This window comes from Limulus polyphemus, unplaced genomic scaffold, assembly GCF_000517525.1.
Source record: "Limulus polyphemus unplaced genomic scaffold, Limulus_polyphemus-2.1.2 Scaffold3197, whole genome shotgun sequence".
Classification (NCBI taxonomy): domain Eukaryota; kingdom Metazoa; phylum Arthropoda; class Merostomata; order Xiphosura; family Limulidae; genus Limulus; species Limulus polyphemus.
This window is the reverse complement of record NW_013668807.1, coordinates 83,274-101,337: the sequence shown is the minus strand read 5'-3', so window position 1 is coordinate 101,337 and position 18,064 is coordinate 83,274. Positions and strand designations below refer to the sequence as shown.

Genomic DNA, 18,064 nt, shown 5'->3' with positions numbered 1-18,064 from the left:
TATTTTATGAATTTATGTCAATAACTTTGGTATCAAATTGTAGATTATAATTCAAATTTTAGTAATATACAATAGTTAATTTCTTAATTTAGAAGTAAATATTAAAAACACAGCCAAACATCAAATTTTGTGTGTCACATGCTATGTTGAATGCAGCACTGGTTCTTTAATTTAGATTTACTTTGTTTTTTCTGTAGTGGTTACAAGGTCAATTTAATTAACTGAATCTGTATAGATTTAGGGTAGAGAAAATAATAGATGAAATGTAAACTTTTACTGAAAAAAACATTTGATTTTTATTTGGGAGGTTGTAGAGTTATGCAAATGATATTTGTAAACTGTAAGTTCAAGAATAGTATTTTAAATCTTAACAATAAAAATCACTTTGCACCCAGACTGCTCAACACTCTGACTATATATATTGACAGAAAAATCTTTAGTAAGAATATTTAATTAAAAAATCTTATTTTTGTGTACAAAAGACTTGTAATGTTTACTAAAAGCTAGCCAAATTTTGTGAAGATATATCAAGTACTTTCAGAGTTACATATACTTTCATGGTTACAAGGTTGTGTAAAATACATGAACCCATGTGCATAGGATTAAACTGAATGAGACAAAGTTAAGGATCATGTTATTTTATGTGAATACTCTGTGAAATCCAAGATTAATTTTGGACTTCACTAACAAATCTTAAAATGTGAGCTAATGGTATACTGTAAATATGTTCACCCTTAACGTGAAGAAACACAACTAAACATACGAATATCAACAAACACGACAACAAAACTTTAAATCTTGTTCAGTTAAGATGAGTGAGAACAATAACTTTAAATGAGAGGTATACTCATGAATCACTTGGATTCTTAACAATCAAAAAATATAAAGAAAATACAGCAGAAACTGGACGTTTCTGCTGTATTCTTACTGAAACACAACTGCTAAAATAATGGAAAACTTATGGGAAGTGAAAACTATTATTCTTGTATTAAGACTCTTAAATGCTATGAAAGTTTATGTAAAATCTGTTCTTCTAAACCCAACACTGTCTTTAATATGTCAATAAACCCTCAAAAAAGTTTCTAATACAAGAAAACAGTGATTGGTTATTGTTATATCAATGGGCCAATAGACAGTGAAGATCAAGAGCAGTTCCATTTACAACTATTACCTGATTTGCTGGCAAGAATAACTGCTAGCTAATTAAAAGAACATTACTATCCTTGTAAGAGAATCAGACAAGTAGGCTTTTAATGCTTACTTAACTTAGTTCGCCATTTAAGGAAAGTGAAAGTTAGTAACTCACTTGAGCTCTCTCTCTGTGTCCAATCAGGGAACTATGAAAAAAACAACATAGTTTTGAAAATTTTACTTTTTAGCTAAAGAATGGAAAATATTATAGCATGTCCTCATACTCACTATCATGTTATATTGTACTACCATATCAGTAGGCCCTAATTCCATACTAATATTTCTAGTGCTTTTTGAAATGATCTTCCTTCTAAATTGCCAGCAGTAGGAACTGTGCATACATGTAAAAGAGTTGTTGTGTAAACAATATAACTAGTTGATATACTCCATGTAATGACATTGTAGTGTAAATATTATGTAAAAGTACAGGTTTCAGATAGCATTTCAAGTTGTATTCATTTAGAAGCATTTAACTATTTTATTCCAAAAAAAAAACTTAAAGTTTTTGACTTTTAGATACAATCTAAACAGTAAATGAGGTAAGTTAAATTTGATTTTTTGTAAGTGCCAGTTGAAGGAAATTTTATGTTCATTTTCAACTGAGTTAAATAATAAAAAAAACAATCATTAATACATTTGTAGGTTTCTTATGTTTTTTGAATATTGACAAGTTTTATACACATGAGCAAGAAGTTGAAAGTAGTTTTGTACTAAACTAAAAATTATTTTTGGAGAGCAAAAAATCACATTTAGGGTTACTAGTTGTTATATTTTAGAAGTTTCTTCTAAAATTGAATTACAATAAAACTTGTGTACCTGAGGATGACATAATCTTGTTGAAACATCATACATTTGTAATAAAGTTTTCTTTATTGCCCAGTCAAGCCATTTCCAAACTTGTATTTTCTATAAAGTGGGTTCCTTGTCATCAAATATGACAACTCATGTTATCATGTAATATATACACACACAAGGTACTGTCTAGAAAGGGAATAATATTATATTATATCAGAATTTTAGTTGTATAAAGTTTTAATGAAATATTTCATAGTTATTCTGAATATACAGATAGTAGTAAAGCTGTAGATTTTCAGGAAAGTTCATAAAAATAGGTGATTAGAAGTTAAGATTAAAATAATACTTTTCAGCATACAGCACTTTTAGATTAATCTTTAATATTAGCTTAACAATGGTTCCCATTTTGAGATATTAATATATTTTAATGTCAAAATAGTTGTAGTAAACTTCTGAAAAACAAACTAACAGATTGTGTTTTAAAATTAAGACAAATATTTTAGTTTTGTAAAGCATATAGGAATCGTAGAAATTATTTTGGACATTGCCTAGAAAATATTTAAATTTTCAGATCTCCTAATATACATAAGAATGGTAAACCATGTATTTTTATATGTTTGCTGATACATGTCTGGAAGTATCTTTTGTATGCCATAGTCAAGAATGTCTATAAAATGGAGATGTTATATTCATGATTTTGTTGCATATTATATTTATTCTCAATAAAAATATTAGTAAATTGCAATTCTGATATTCCACTTTCCTTTGAAGAGCATTTTTAGGTATGGGCCTTTGTTGGGTGTTACTGTCTGTCTCTCCACAAATTCTTCACATGATGTCAGACTTTGAGATTAATTTTACATGGATGAACCCTCAGTAAGAACTCTATTTTGTTTGTTACACCAGAAAATCATAATAATTTAAAGTATATATATATATATATAAAACAACAACAACAAGAGTACCTAATACTCAATTATGTTTGTGCATTTTTCTAAATATTTTCCTTCAGGGTTATTTTATTCCATATTTCATGATGTATTAACAAATGGTTACAATAATGTTGGCAGAGGTTATTTGTAAACTTACATTATAGAAGATGAATTTATATGTAGAAAAGTTTAACTTTGTGTCATTCACAATCATAAATACAAAATGTTTACCTTGAAATAACTTAATATAGGGACTAAAATTTAAACAGGCTAATGTTTTAAACTAATTTTATTGATATTGCACTTAATTTAACTTTGAATAAATTAACATTGTAATGGAATTACTGCAAAGAGTTTGTAATTAAATTTTTTAATTTTGTTTATAAACTGGTATGTGATATTTATAATTTCATCATCTAATTATCAAAAAAACATTTCAATTTTATGTTAAAGAATTGTTTTATTATTTGCTTATCTTCAGCATGCAATTATTAAGGCAAATGTTTTTTTGTTTTTTGTAGTTATAATTTTCTACGAATCTTATTAATTGTGCTGATGCTGGTTACTCTGCTGTGGAATGATATTGTTTGTGTTGCTATAGCGACAAGCTATTCTGTCCATTGTCAGCTAATAATTTCTTACTTAGAAAATATTAGTTATGCTGTTCGAGAAAAGACTCTCAGCTTCCAGGAATTTTACAAGGTAGATAATATCTAAATAACAAATATGATGGAAATCTCTAAAAATCTAGTTGAACATTTTTTTCAGATGAACAGGCTTAATCTTTATTGAGTTAAGCTTTAGAAAATCAAGAATTATAACTTATTTCAAACTTATTTAGTTCTTTGTATAATGAAAACAACTTGTATATATATTTTTGAAAACAAACAAGATATTTACTGTTACAATAATTGGAAACTTAATGTGAAAATTTCTATCTCTATCATGTTATGAATTGTAATTTTTAAATTGTGACTTTTGTTTATATTATAAGTACTTCATAAAAAGATGTCTTTGTGACATATGCTCAGATAGGATCAACAAGTGTTTCAAATTTGATTTACTCCTGAAACTTTTAAATATCTGTATGAAAATTTAGATATCCATATAGGCATATGGAACTGTATGTATGTTTTGAATATTTTTTAACTTAATGTTTACAAATACCAAACTGTTGTTGAAGTGGTACTTAATTGTTTAACAAGAAGTGATTATTATATATATATATATATATATATATAAATTTATTATACATTATCATAACTTAAATTAGTAAACACTTGATAGTTTATTAGTTGGCATATCTAATTACAGTTTATGTAGTAGTATATAACTCTTCTGTTTCTTAGTATTTCTTTCATAAGTTATTCCTGTCAAAACTATACAGTCTTTTAACAGTCAAATAAGTATGCTTCTTTCTTCTTTTAAAACAACAAGAATCTGAAATGAGAGTTATGTTTTATTAAGTGAGATCACTTTAACTACAAGAAAGCCAGTGGCGCATATTCCATAAAGGCTAAACAGCATGTGCCTTCACATAAACTTGTCAAAAGGAAAAAAAACTTGACTGAATAAAATTTTGACAGCCAATTACAATAAAGAATATTAACATAATTGTCAGAATTTAAAAATCTGATCTTTGCCAATTGTCAAAAAAGGCTTTTAGTTATATTTTTTAATAGTATAAATATATACTATGTAGTTGTTGGGATTTCGATTCTTCTACAGTAGGTGTCTGTGACTTGTTAGCAATAAATGCAACAATGAATAAACAGCACACACTTCACTTGTTTTCAGAATAATATATATATTCAGAACAAGTTAATATATGTACAATAAATTCTTCAACACTATGGATATTATGGATATATCATAAATACTATATATGTAGTTCTCTCGTTCTTGTCAAATATCAACTTAGGCCTATTCAGTTACTTTAGAATTTCAGTTGACAAGCTGAACTATCTTCTCTATTTCTATCACAATAGTGTTCTCTGTGATTCACTTACAATTGTGGCACGAGTTACCATAATTGTTTAGTCTTCTTTCTTTTGAAGATCCTCTGTTCCTTTTGTCAAAGTGCTCTCAGGCTGATTCAGTTACTTTAGAACCACACTTTGATGGAATAAAATTATTTTTCTTATCTTTTTTTCTACTGTTAGTTTCACTCTAACATATTAAACGTTAGGCCAATGTCAGTTGTTAGTCCTATCACGTCTACGGTAGTTAACTTTACACCAACTTTATTCTCTTTTGCTATTATCTGTCTGCTGCTTCCTGCTCATCTCACGCTATTTATATCTCTATTACATAATTGTCTGTCCACTTTCTATATTCTTGACGTCAATATATTGCACATGACATTTGATATTCTCAACATCAAAGAATTACTAACAAAACTTCCTACAATCATTTGCTTTTACCTCCTATTATAACAAAACTATACAATAATAAAACATTCACTCACAAAACTAAATTAATCAATACTATCTGAACGAAACAGTCTTTTATATCATGACAATAATCATTTAATGTATTATTACTGTGAACTTGTGCTTCAGGAATTATTTTGATTGTTGATTAGTTTTGGGAGTTGAGAGAGTTGTAGCATGCTGATTTGTTTAAAAATTAGAAGAGAAAGATAAAAAAAGCCCCAGTTCTCAATTAGCATAGCATTTTGTGTAGCCAGTCATTATTCTGTGTGTTGTAAGACAAATAGTTTTCTCTGGATTTGTCTATCAGTCTGTTTGCAACACTGCCTACAGATTTTTCAGCAGGAGGTGTATTTCTTTAGAATTTTGTATTCAAGTTTGTGTGCAAGATAGTAATTCAAATTGTCACCAAATGTTTCAAAAATACAAAAACATCAATTTTTGTGGGGAAACATTTATCCTTGTACCTCTACTAGGGGCCCGTGGTCCTCCAGATCCCCCCTGCCCAATTGCCTGAAAGCTCAGTGGCATCTTCACCATTATTATACTGAAGTTGTGTTTCAGAGTTAGTTTTATTTTCCTTTCTTAATTTGTAAGTGGATGAAATGTTTTAAAATTAACACCACTATTCTTCAAAGAGCCTAATGAGGCAATTGTTTCAAGTGTACTTTAGCATTTATTCTAGAAAGTGAAATTTATTCTATCTATAAGGAAAAAATAATAATACAGTATAATATGGCATAAAAACAGTATTATTGTAACATTTTATGATTCCATAAATAACTAAAAATACAAATATTATATGTATAAAGAACTGTATATTCTAAGTTCAAAATAAAAATGTGACTGTGTTAGCAGGCTTGCCTAGAAGAAACAAATGAAAAAAATAGTGGACTGTTGGTCAATGTGGCCTTATCAAGTGCAAGGCCCCAAGAAGCAGAGTAATCACAGCACACATATTAAAAGTGTTTAAGGTACACTTTATCCAGCCTCTACCAAAGAAAAAATTAAGGCTCAGCTTAGATGCCTAACTGTTATTTTAACTTTTTCGAAACGAGTCACGGGTGAAATGCCTTGTCATCTCGTTTGTTGACTCGCATTCAAAATTTGATCGAACTACTACTTCGTGAATTTATGTCAGTAACCTTTTGGAATATCGCGAGTCTCAAGCAGTTATTTGTCTCACTTGTGTTAAAGACTAGTTTTTATTTCCTTAAAAATGTTGCTGGCTTTTCATTTCCAGCAGTGGAACTTAACATGCACATCACCTAACAGTTCACTAAATACAATGAAGCTAATAAATTATAACAGCAAAAACAACTAATATAATACTGGCATATGGATTTTTGTTTTTTTACTAAATGATTTTAGTTGCATCCATGTTAAAAGTTCAGTTGTTACTGGATTAACTATCCCTAACTAAAATGTTAGCATGTGATTTTATTTTGTCACTTCACTGCGAGTCATATTGAGTTGAAGCTTATAATATAGTTAATACAGATATTGTTTAAAACATTACTTATCGCACAAATCAATAGTTATATACTCTTTTTTTCATGAAATGCTTTTTATAAAGTTCTATATTCAAGTGATGCATGACTTTTAGTACTGTTTATTGATAACTGTTGTTTAGTCTGAATTGTTTTCATCTTTTATATCTCCATTCATTAGGAAATCATGGAAGCAAGAAAATTTATCAATTACTTAAATGAAGACCAAGCAGTTGGTGTTTCTCTTTTAATATTAAACTATGGTTGTCAAACCACCACAGGTAATTTAATTTCATACTAAGTTCTGGCATTTTCCTCTGTGTCCTAACAAACAAATATGTAGAATATGGTTGTCAAACCATCACAGTTAACTTTCATGTTACACTGAGACTGGGTGTGATATAGTGGTTAACATGCTGGACTGTGAATCTGAGGGCCCATGGTTTGCATTCCCTTTCCACAAAATTGCACTACACTTTGTGGCCATGAGTCCTTTATCCGAACAATGGTTAAATTACACTATGTAACTCTGATTACCTATGTGAATTTATCTTTATGTTTAGAACTGACAAATGTGTGAACTACATTTTGCAAACCTCTCAAGGTAACTCATGTCAAATAAAATATTCATATCTGTCTGTGTTAAAACTAATAAAAGTGTGAACTTTGAATCTGCCATTTTTCCTAAACTGTTTTAAGTATTGTTGTTGGAGTTTGCCATTTGATATTTCTTCTCCATGGAACATATGTGTATAAAAATATATATCTTGTGTGTGTTTTGTGTACAAACAAGTTCTGTTTGAAATATAAGTCAATACATATATGAATCTACAAATAACATATATGTTGTTACTTGAATGTATGTGTGGTGCCTAATGAATATATTTAATTATATATCGATTCCATAACTTGTAGGAAGTGATTATATTTTATAGAAAGGATACCAAAATACAGCTCAAGACTATACTTAAAATCAACATTTATATCGGGGCAACTTTATGATGAAAAAGTGTATATTCTTTGCCACAAAAGTATACAATAAAAAGAACACTGATTTTAAATAGTTTTAGATTATTAAATTTAAGCTTTTATGGAACCAAAAATACAAATGCACATTTATATTAAGGTAGGTTTATGTTGTTTCATAGAGATGTGTCAGGCTTAGATAGTGCTAGTGTCAGGAGTAAATCTTAGTATCATATGGAATTTTGTAATTCTTAGTGTAAGCACACTGTACTAACTCCTGAATTCAAGTACAAAAACTGGTAATTAGATAAATAATCAAGAACAAAAGTATATTCAGTTTTGTAGGTGAGTGGTGACAATAAAATATTGTAGAAAGTATTTGGACAAGAGATTTTGATCTAGGTAATTTTAATGATGGGAATGAACATGAAGAAACATATATTGTAGAATGGAGGAATAGAAAGAAATCATAAAAGTCCTGTTGCCCTGTATGTGAATGATGATTCTTGAATAATTAAAATTTCAGGTGTTGTCCAATGTAAAGCCTAATCCCCATATCATTATAACTTACAAAATTACAGTGGAATTTTAAGTCTAATGGCATGCATTTTTAAATGTAATTAATGTGTATGAATGAAATATATTGCTACAATACCAGGTTGGTGAAAGGCAGAGTAGGAAAGAACTGTACTAATTGATGTTTCCTTTTTTTATATCCGCACACACAGAGGTGTTACAGTGTTATTGGAGTACTGAAAACAATGAGCGTTACAAGTTTTTGTATTTTCAATTAGATTTGACAAAATATTCTTTATATTAGAAACTTTAACTTGGCTTTGATAAATTTTTGAACTAAAGTTTACAGTTCATTGATGAAACATCCTCTAATTTTTATTTTATTAGTTAAAACTTGATGATAGTATGGTGTATTTACCAACCAAAAGTTTGTACCAGAAGAATATATGTGCCACATAGTCTCACCACAAGTTTCATTTATTTAATATATTTATCATATAAGAATATTATATAACTGACATATATGTTTGTTACAAGTCAAGTACACTATCCATGTAACAACATATGAGAGTCTTGTATATGTACGAGTTCAATGTAAATACACTATAAACCAGGTAGAATTTTGGCCTCAATAAAAAAGCAAAAATTTCATCCCACTCTGGAAACAGGCAGGAGCTGGCAATTAAAGTCAAAACTCTATCATTTTATATTGTCTAAAATACCTTTGAAATAACACTCTTTTAAACCACTTGTATGTTGCATATATAAAATAGGCCAATTTTATAAATGTAGCATACATCTTTTTTTTTACTTTCTTCCTCATAAATAAAATGAAACATATTATTGTCTTTTCAGCTATTTATGGATTTGTGAGTGATACCAGTAATTCTACTAGAGATGTTTTTATCTTCATATCGGTTCTTAGTTCTGTTGTATTGTGGATAATTTTGTTGGCCTTTCCAGTTATACAGGTGTGTTCACTTGGTACATTATAATATTTCTGTATTGATCTTGTAATGTCATTATTACTTTGTCAACTTTCAAGACACATGTTTTATTAAAGTTTAATGTATTTATGTTTTACAACTTTGCCAATGGAATATATATATTTTTAATATTTTGATTACACAAGCTTAAGTAAGAGAGAGAATTTTTCTTGAACTTATGGACAGCAGTACTTCGACTAATAGTGTAGAATTTTCAGAAATCTATTGTAAGAGTGTTAAAATGTTTGTTTAGGAAAATGAGAATAAAGTAAGTATTAGTGATATATGATGAAATAATTATTTGGGTCCAATGTTCAAATACATTTAAAAACAAAATTAGAACATACAATGCAGACTTTTTATTATGTTGTATATGAAGTTAGTACACAGAAATAATTTAAAAAAAGTTCCAATTTACTTCATGTTAAGTATTGTTAAAAACCTAGTTCATGTGTTATGATTGTTGAGAGAAATAGTGAAGAACCACACTGGCTTATTATTACAAGAACTAAGACTAGGCACAGACAATTAGAATTTTGTTTACTCCTGGGTTCTTTTTAAGATTAAGGATTATGATGATAATGTCCCAACTTTACATAACATTTGTGCATCTGATTAGAGATTAGAAAGCAAAGTTTTGTTAAATTGGCTGTCAATTTTGAATAAGTAATGTATATAGTGAGAATGCAAAGAAATTTGTTTAGTGCTCATTTAATTTTTTTTATAATTCTTAAGATAAAACTATATTACATGTTTATAGTAATATAAAAATATAATCTAAATATATGGGATAACCTTTCTTTTTAACAGTATTTGATTTGATAAACTGTTTTATTAGAATACCACATATGAAAAATGTACAAAGAGAAAACTTGCATTACAAAATTACTAAATAGTTATGATTATTTTAAGACCATTTACCTTTTAGTGAAGAACAGTTGATGTGATTGGATTCTGTGTTAAGTTTATCCAAGTTACTTAAAACTCAGAATATTCTTATATAAAACTAAAATTAAACTGTATCAAAACAGAAACAGTAAAGTTGTAACTCGAACTTGATTCAGTTAATCTTTATAAGTTAAGTAGTAAGTAGCTTGTCTAATTATGAAAAGAATTAAAAGCTTTGATTATCTTCTCCATTTTGGATGAAATTATATAAAAAACTTCTTGCAGACATTTTAGGCATGGTAAAAGTACCTCATTATTGTAAAACAAGGCTGTTCAAAATGGAGAGTAAAAAACTTTGTGAAATTTCTAAACCTGCTGGCATGTGTTATAATTAATGCTTACTTACATTTGTATGATGCTTTCATTCTACAAAAAAAAAAAAATCTTTAGCTAACATTTATTTCAATTAGTTATAGTTAGCTTAGCCAAAAATTACGTGTTTGTTTCAGGCAGCTCGTTTAACAAGCTCATGCCGAGCACTTAGAAAACTTGGGCATGAACTTCGGGCTCGTCCATTTGGATATCAGGACACAAGTCAAGATGATTTGGATTCTGTTCTACTTTACACTACTTCTTTAAAAATGCAGGTAAGGATACTTTCAGTTGAAAATATTGATATGACTTATAGAGACCTTTTAAATGTTCAGTGAAAAATTATGACAAAAGAATTCATTAATAAAGCAAAATTTCTTTTAAAATGCAGCACTTTGTCTGCTATATTATATGGTGTTTATATAAGAAAGTGACATTTAGAAACTTAGTTTTTTAAAAGGCATAAAAGTGTTTTAAAATAATGTCTTCATTGACTAGATGGATTTAAAGTTGAAGTTCTTTTTTTACACATGATTTGCTAGTGCCTAGTTTATACTTCATTAGTAAACATATTTATAAACTTTGCATCAAAAATGGTCAGAAATGTTATGAGTAGTACTCTAAAGTGTAAAACGTAGTATTTTTTAGTAAGGATAAAATTGTACTGCTAAGCCTGATACATCAATTTTATGGCTGAGATTAATAAGAGCACTTGTATAGAAGTGAACTTTTCCTACTTCAAATTTGTGTTGTTGTTTTATTGCATGATTTTTTTAATATTGCTATGAAAATAAGTGTTTTCATACCTATTTAAAACATGAAGTTAGAGCAAGAATTAAGTTAAAAATGCTTACATTTCATTTTTCCATAATTTTTTATTACATTCAGTCTTATTATTGAAGAATTGATTACTTAAAGCATAATCGAAGAGGCTTATTGGTGTGTGGAAGCAATACAAGTGAATCAAATAAGACTACTGATATGGTATCTACATGAAATTAACTGAAAAGTTAAAAAAAATAATTTAGACTACAAAAAGAAATAATACAAGAATGCCTAAAAGTAAAAGCAAGGACAAAAATGGTTTTAAGTTGCTGAGAAGCTTAGTCTCCTTCATATTGGTGAAGAGAAAATAATGACAGCCTGGTTTGTTTATTCAGTGTATATTTTTTATACATCAACATAGCATGTGCCTTTATTTTATGTTTCACTATGATATTATTTGATTAAAGCTACAAGTGTTATTATATTAGTAATAATACCTGTTTTTGAGATGTTTTCTGAATGTTTTTTTATTCTATTTTACAGGCAAAACTTTTTCGAACACCTGTCCGTGGAGCATATCTAATTTTAGGGCTGACAGTTTTGTCTTTTATCCTTCTGTTGTTAGCCCAATTAAATGACATTCACCTGGGTTAAGCTTATGAAACCTAAATCAGTACAAAATCCAGTATCAAGTTGAAACAATGGTGACACAAGTAATAAAAAAATATGGTGTGTTTTGAGAAAACTTGTGTTCACATTTTTAAATGTCAGGAAATATGTCTCAAGTAAAGTAGAAAAGTGCCAGAATATTTTCAATGAATTTAAAAAAACCTTGATCTTAAGAAGTATATTTACAACAATGTGCATTTATATTCTTATTTGTAAATGTAAGGAAATCTCAAAAAGTGGTTAATTGCAGTGTAACTTATGGAGATTGTCTTGCTGTAAACAAAGGGCATAAAAAGAAAATTTTATCTCAAGGATATTTAGAGAACCAACATTTTTTAAAGATTTTTTATTGTTTTTATATGTCAGTAAGTTTTGAAATACTATTTTTAAATTGTTATTAAAGTGCAAATGTTAAATTACCAACTGTAGTTAAACTGTTTCGTGATGGTAAACCAGAAATATCGGAGGATAATTGTTTGATATTTGTGTTAGTTAATAAAATGTGCCTTCATTATCCTACCTTCATATTTTTGAAAAATATTATGATAGATCATATCTATAAAAGGAAACATTTGCTGTTTTAATTTTTGGAACAAATGTCAAGTACCATCTCAGATACCTAAAGATGAGGTATTGTTAGAATTACAATCCGTTTCAGATGATCACTTTTACTGGACTAAAACATTCCTGAAGATGTACAAAAAAACTTTAGGTAAAAAATGTGTAAAAATAGAAAAAAATGCCCTTGATAAGTAGTTGATTCAGCCCTTTTTTAAATTTGAATTTGTAGGAACCAATGTTGTTGTATTTACGCTTTAATTATATAATTCCTTCCTTCTCGGTGTATATAAATGTTTAATGTAACTCCACTCAATCTTGTATGTGTTATTAATGCCACTTCCAATGTTGCAAAAGAAACTTTATTGTTTATGCTGGAAATATACACATTTATTGTTCGAATCTTAAAAAAAAGTATTTATTAGTGAAAATCAAAAACAGTTCATGCTTGTAATCAAAGTTTTATATAATGCACTCATGGTTCAACTGTTTACTTGTCAGAAATTAAAATTTACCATATGCAGTTTGTGTATTTGTTTTAAGACACAAAGATTCTACAATTGTTTTCAAGCAATATCATAATCAGGGCATAAATGCAGAACACAATAACTATTTTTGTAAAACAGTGTATTTATAAAAAGTAAACGTACAGGTTTATTGATAGCCCTACTAATAAAATTTTGTTGATGGTTGAAGTAAGGTATTTCTTGTGACTTGTTAATAAATTATTAATTGTGCTTTTTGTAATTTAAAGCTAGAGTATTTTGTTTGCCAATATTGGGGGCCAAGAAAAAAATATATATACACAAGTTTTGTGAATTATCTTTATTTTGTTATTTTTGTTTACTAGTCTAATTTTCAAATATTGCAAGTTTTACTGAAAGTTGAAAATAAATGCGTTTTGATTTTCAAAAACATGAAGTATTATTTGTTTCTTATAAATACCCCTGCATTTGTAATTTCCATAATATTTAGAAATATACATTATCCTACCAAAAGTCATGGTACACACCACTGATTGCAGAAAAAATGGGTGTGATGATGAAATATGCAAATAGTTTGGCTTATAAAGGTGATCAGTAGTTACTTCGACTTTGTATGCCAAACAACGAGTATACGGAAAGAGCTAACAGCTTCAGAGGGAAAATGTCTGTATGTGCTATTGCACAACAATTAAACATTTCCAGGTCGACAGTTGGCAAAGTGCTGAAGAAATGGAAGTCCACAGGTGACAATGAGCCCAAGAAATGGCCAGGTAGGCATAAAATACTGACTAACAGGAGCTTATGCACCTTGAGAAGGCTGGTTATCTCATCTCACTGTAAGACACTAGAGAATCTGTTTGGAGATGAGAGCAGCCACAGGCAATCCTATAAGTGTTTCCATGACACGTAAAGAGCTGCATGCCAAGAATTTTCATGGAAGAACTACAGCTCACAAGCCATTCATAACAAAAACAAATGAAAAACCATTGATTAGCATGGGGCAAGGCACACCAAACCTGGACCATGGAAGTTGGTTCTGTGGAGCAATGCATCATGCTACATGATCTTCCATGGACTTGTTTGGGTATGGGGGATGTCTGGAGAATGCTTATTACTAGAGTTTGTTGTCCAAATACTGAAGTTTGGAGGTGGTGGTATCATGGTATGGACTAGGTTCACTGGTCACAGTGCATGGATCTATGAATGCTGAGTCCTACCTTGATGTTTTGAACAATTGTGTGTGTCCTACATTATGGTACCGGCCAACATGATTACGCTTCATGTCACAAAGCAAGGATTTTTAGGACACATGCACCACCTACATCCAATCTCATAAAATGCCACCAATTTCTTCAACAATTTCTACAAGTGAATGGAATATCTAGAAAAAGTAAATTGACAGCAAGTTAGGGGGCAGACAAGCTGAAAAGGATTATGTAAGCTGATAAGTGAAACACACTGGCCAAGTGCATTATCAACATAGCATTCCAAAACTGTTTTACCATATCTGATTAAGTGTCTGGTTATATTGCAGCATTCAAAGTCACATGATGCTGCAACAAAAACTGAGACTAGAGGGATGCTGAAAGGCTTTTTAATGTATGAAACAATTTTGACCACTTGAACATTCATGTCCATCTTCCATCATATCACATCTGTATCAGAATAGTTTCAAACTAGTGAATTTGATTTACTTCAGGCTTAGAGGTAAATACAGAAGTGTACAGTTCAACTGAGAGCACTGAGGAATGACATACAAGCAATGTAGCTAGAGCAGATGAATTTGTCAGACAAATGAACGAAATTGTACGCAACATTGATTGGCCAGATCTGTTAGATGTTGAGGAATGCGATGAAATCGAGGTGTCAGCTGAATTGCCTATCTAAAAGAAGAGAAAGCAAAAAAGCTAAGAATGGAGAGAATGGAAGATTTCTGATATTATACCAAGACTGAATATTATACAAAACACTAAAATATCTTGTATTATTAATCTAGATATGTATATCTTAATAAATGTATGGATGCTTTAGTAGGTTATGTTTTTTTAAACATTATTATGGAACTATTACCTGCATTAGATGAAAGAAAATATTGTGTTCTAAATTCCAGACAATTAGTTTATATTTATGTAATATAATATTGGAAATTACATATTTAATATTACACTGTTTGTTAACTAGATGGTTTGTTTGAAGTTAAGCACAAAGCTACACAATGGGCTATCTGTGCTCTGCCCACCCGGTTTCTAGGTTGTAAGTCTGCAGACATACTGATGTGCCACTGGGGGACTAACTAGATGGAGACAAGCCTAGAACACCTAGAAAATATTTTAGAATTTGACATAATTTTTTCTAACACATTCGAGGGTTGAAGCATCAAAAAGATGGAAGATAGTAGAGTGAATCAGTCAGACAGCATTTTCATTTCAGCCAAAAAGTACAAGTAAGTTTATTTTCACTTTAGTGCAATTTGTGTCATTTGTAAATTTAAGCGTACAATCAATTACAAGTGAAGACAAGCTTGTAGAAATGCCAAGAAAGGGAAAAAATAAACTAATTTGTTATTGTTTATGTGGGGGGGGGGGGGACGTTTTTATATTATGTGGTGAAAATAATGCAAATAATCCACCAATGAAAGATCAACATTATATCAAGTGGGATTATTTTGGTGAAAATATAGTACTTTGAACATATTTGAGTTAAACTTGCGACCACGAAGTCAAGGACTTGCAATGAAGCGTTATTTGACATGAAGAAATTAATAAAGATGAGATATAGAGGAAGGAGGTGAAAAATTAAAAGAATGCCTAAAAGAAAACCAGGAAGATCGAGAAGAAAGAAACAGAAAATTAGAAGAGATGAAAAAAAAAAGACCAGAAAGAATGTGACAGTAATTTAGGAGGAGTTAAAAGAAAGAGACATACTATTCAATGAATTAAAATAGAAAATTAATCTGACTGAAAAAAAACATTACAAGAAGTTTCAAGAAATGCAGAAGGGCATCAAAGAAGTACACAGAGGCTAAGTACAAAATTGGAAAAGTACAGAAAGGTTGTAATGATAAATTGAAGTACAGCAAAGCTATAATGAAGTCTTCATGAAGTCAAAAGTGAAACAAAGAAAGACAAAGAGGTAGAGAAGAGCATTACTGAAATGAATAAAAATGTCAGTGACAGAATAAAATATCTGGTGAGTTATTAAGTTCAAAGATTAAACCAGCCACATCTACTTCTGCATCAATTCAAGATTTCCAACTGAAAATACCATCTATCACCAAATATTATACAGGAGAACTTATTTGGTCTACACACTACTTTCTCTGTGCCATATGTTACCTTCCAGAACTACTCCAGCCATGTCACTACCAGATCCAGTTTCAGAATTTACCTGGCCAGTTGAACATCAGCCAATTGAGAATCTAATAGATTATGATGGAAAAGTAATATGGGATTTATACCAGGCTCAGAAATCATTTCCAGAGTGGTTTGTTTTGCATTTTGCACAAAGCTACATGAGAGCTATCTGCACTAGTCATCCTTAATTTAGCAGTGACAGACTATAGGGAAGGCAGCTAGGCAACACAACCCACTGCCGAGTCTTGGGATACTCTTTACCAATGAATAGTGGGATTATAATGCCCCATGGCTGAAAGGGCAAGCACATTTGGTGTGACAGGAATTCGAATCTGCAACTTAGAGGAAGCTCTGCAGTTGGCAATGGAAGTTGAATTCATCAAAATTGTAGACTGGAAGTTGAGCACCCTAACCACCAGGCCATACCAAGCCTTTCAGAATGAATGGGTGGAATAGTGAACAAAAGCTACCCATCTTGCTGCCCATTTAAAAGGAGCAGCTTTGACAATATTAAGTAACATTCCAGCCGAGAGCCATAACTATCAAGGATTAGTAGCTGCCTTTTCCAACAAGAAAGAAATATCTAGAGCAAAATTATGGAATAGGGTAATGAGGAAAGAAGAGACCTTAACCAAACTTACATAACATTTGGAAAGGCTTGCACAATTATCTCACCTGGATGTTCTTTATAAAGTGATGAATTCATTGGCATCTGACCAAATTATAGACATCATAACAAATGATAAAATAATTAGGCTGAAACAAAGCTATTACAGCCAAAACTGTAAGAAATTGATGGTTGTTATTAAGCTAGAGTGAGAGAGATTCCAACAAGATGAAAAGAACAATGGAGCTAACAGAACATTAAAAAATGGACATTAGTTGAAATTATGGGGTGAAATTTAGCTTGGAATATTCAATATATTTAAAATGAGAAAAGAAGGTGAATGCTTGATAAAATCGACCATGAGCCTATAGGTTTATTGAGGGAAAACCTTTCAGTATACTGACTGACACAGATTCTACAGTTATAATTCTTTAAGCTGATATTTTAATGAAAGATGGGAAATTGCCTCCAGAGATTAAGAAACCAAACGGGTTGATGCAAACAGGAGATGGATATAAAGTTATAGCTAAATGGAAGTTACCCTTACTGTAGGAAGTTTCTCCACACTCCATGATGTGTAGGTAACTGATATCAAGAAAGAGTGCATATTGGGAACTGATTTCATTGGAGAAATGGATGTAAGGTTAGGCTAGTTTTAGATAATTTTACAGTCTACTACCAGGAAATCCCTAGGTACTGCATGACAATTATTACAACATAAGTTGAACTCCCAGTGGAAACAAGGACAGGGATTATTGTACCATCAAGAAATAAATAATTATACCAGGAGTTATGAGCAATAATTCTTCATCTAGACAGGATCATAAGTGGAATCAAATGCTCCAGCATATCCTGAGGAATTGGTCAGCTCGTGATAAAACAAAAAGTATTAGATCGTCAAGAAATTAATGTTGTGTTTTGGAAAACTTTCATTACCCCCCCAAAAACAAACGTACATCCGGTATAACAGTTAAACAAATGGCCCAAACATCACATTAGTGTAGCCTATATAATATGTAAAGTTTAGTATACTCTAATCCCTTATAGTGATGGCACACA

The 18,064-nt window shown here is 30.1% G+C and overlaps 1 protein-coding gene across 3 annotated transcripts in view; it reads left to right on the top strand.

Annotated features, from left to right (window-relative positions):
* LOC106468871 overlaps positions 1-12,726 on the top strand; it is a 40,561-nt gene extending 27,835 nt beyond the window's left edge. For all 3 annotated transcript variants that reach the window (XM_022397232.1, XM_022397233.1, XM_022397231.1), the window contains exons 7-12: positions 2,758-2,862; positions 3,440-3,620; positions 7,022-7,121; positions 9,178-9,293; positions 10,706-10,843; positions 11,877-12,726. In XM_022397232.1, the coding sequence (XP_022252940.1) occupies positions 2,758-2,862; positions 3,440-3,620; positions 7,022-7,121; positions 9,178-9,293; positions 10,706-10,843; positions 11,877-11,987 (751 nt within the window). In that variant the 3' untranslated portion in view covers positions 11,988-12,726. The remainder of the gene's footprint in view (positions 1-2,757; positions 2,863-3,439; positions 3,621-7,021; positions 7,122-9,177; positions 9,294-10,705; positions 10,844-11,876) is intronic.
* Positions 12,727-18,064: the final 5,338 nt, after the last annotated feature.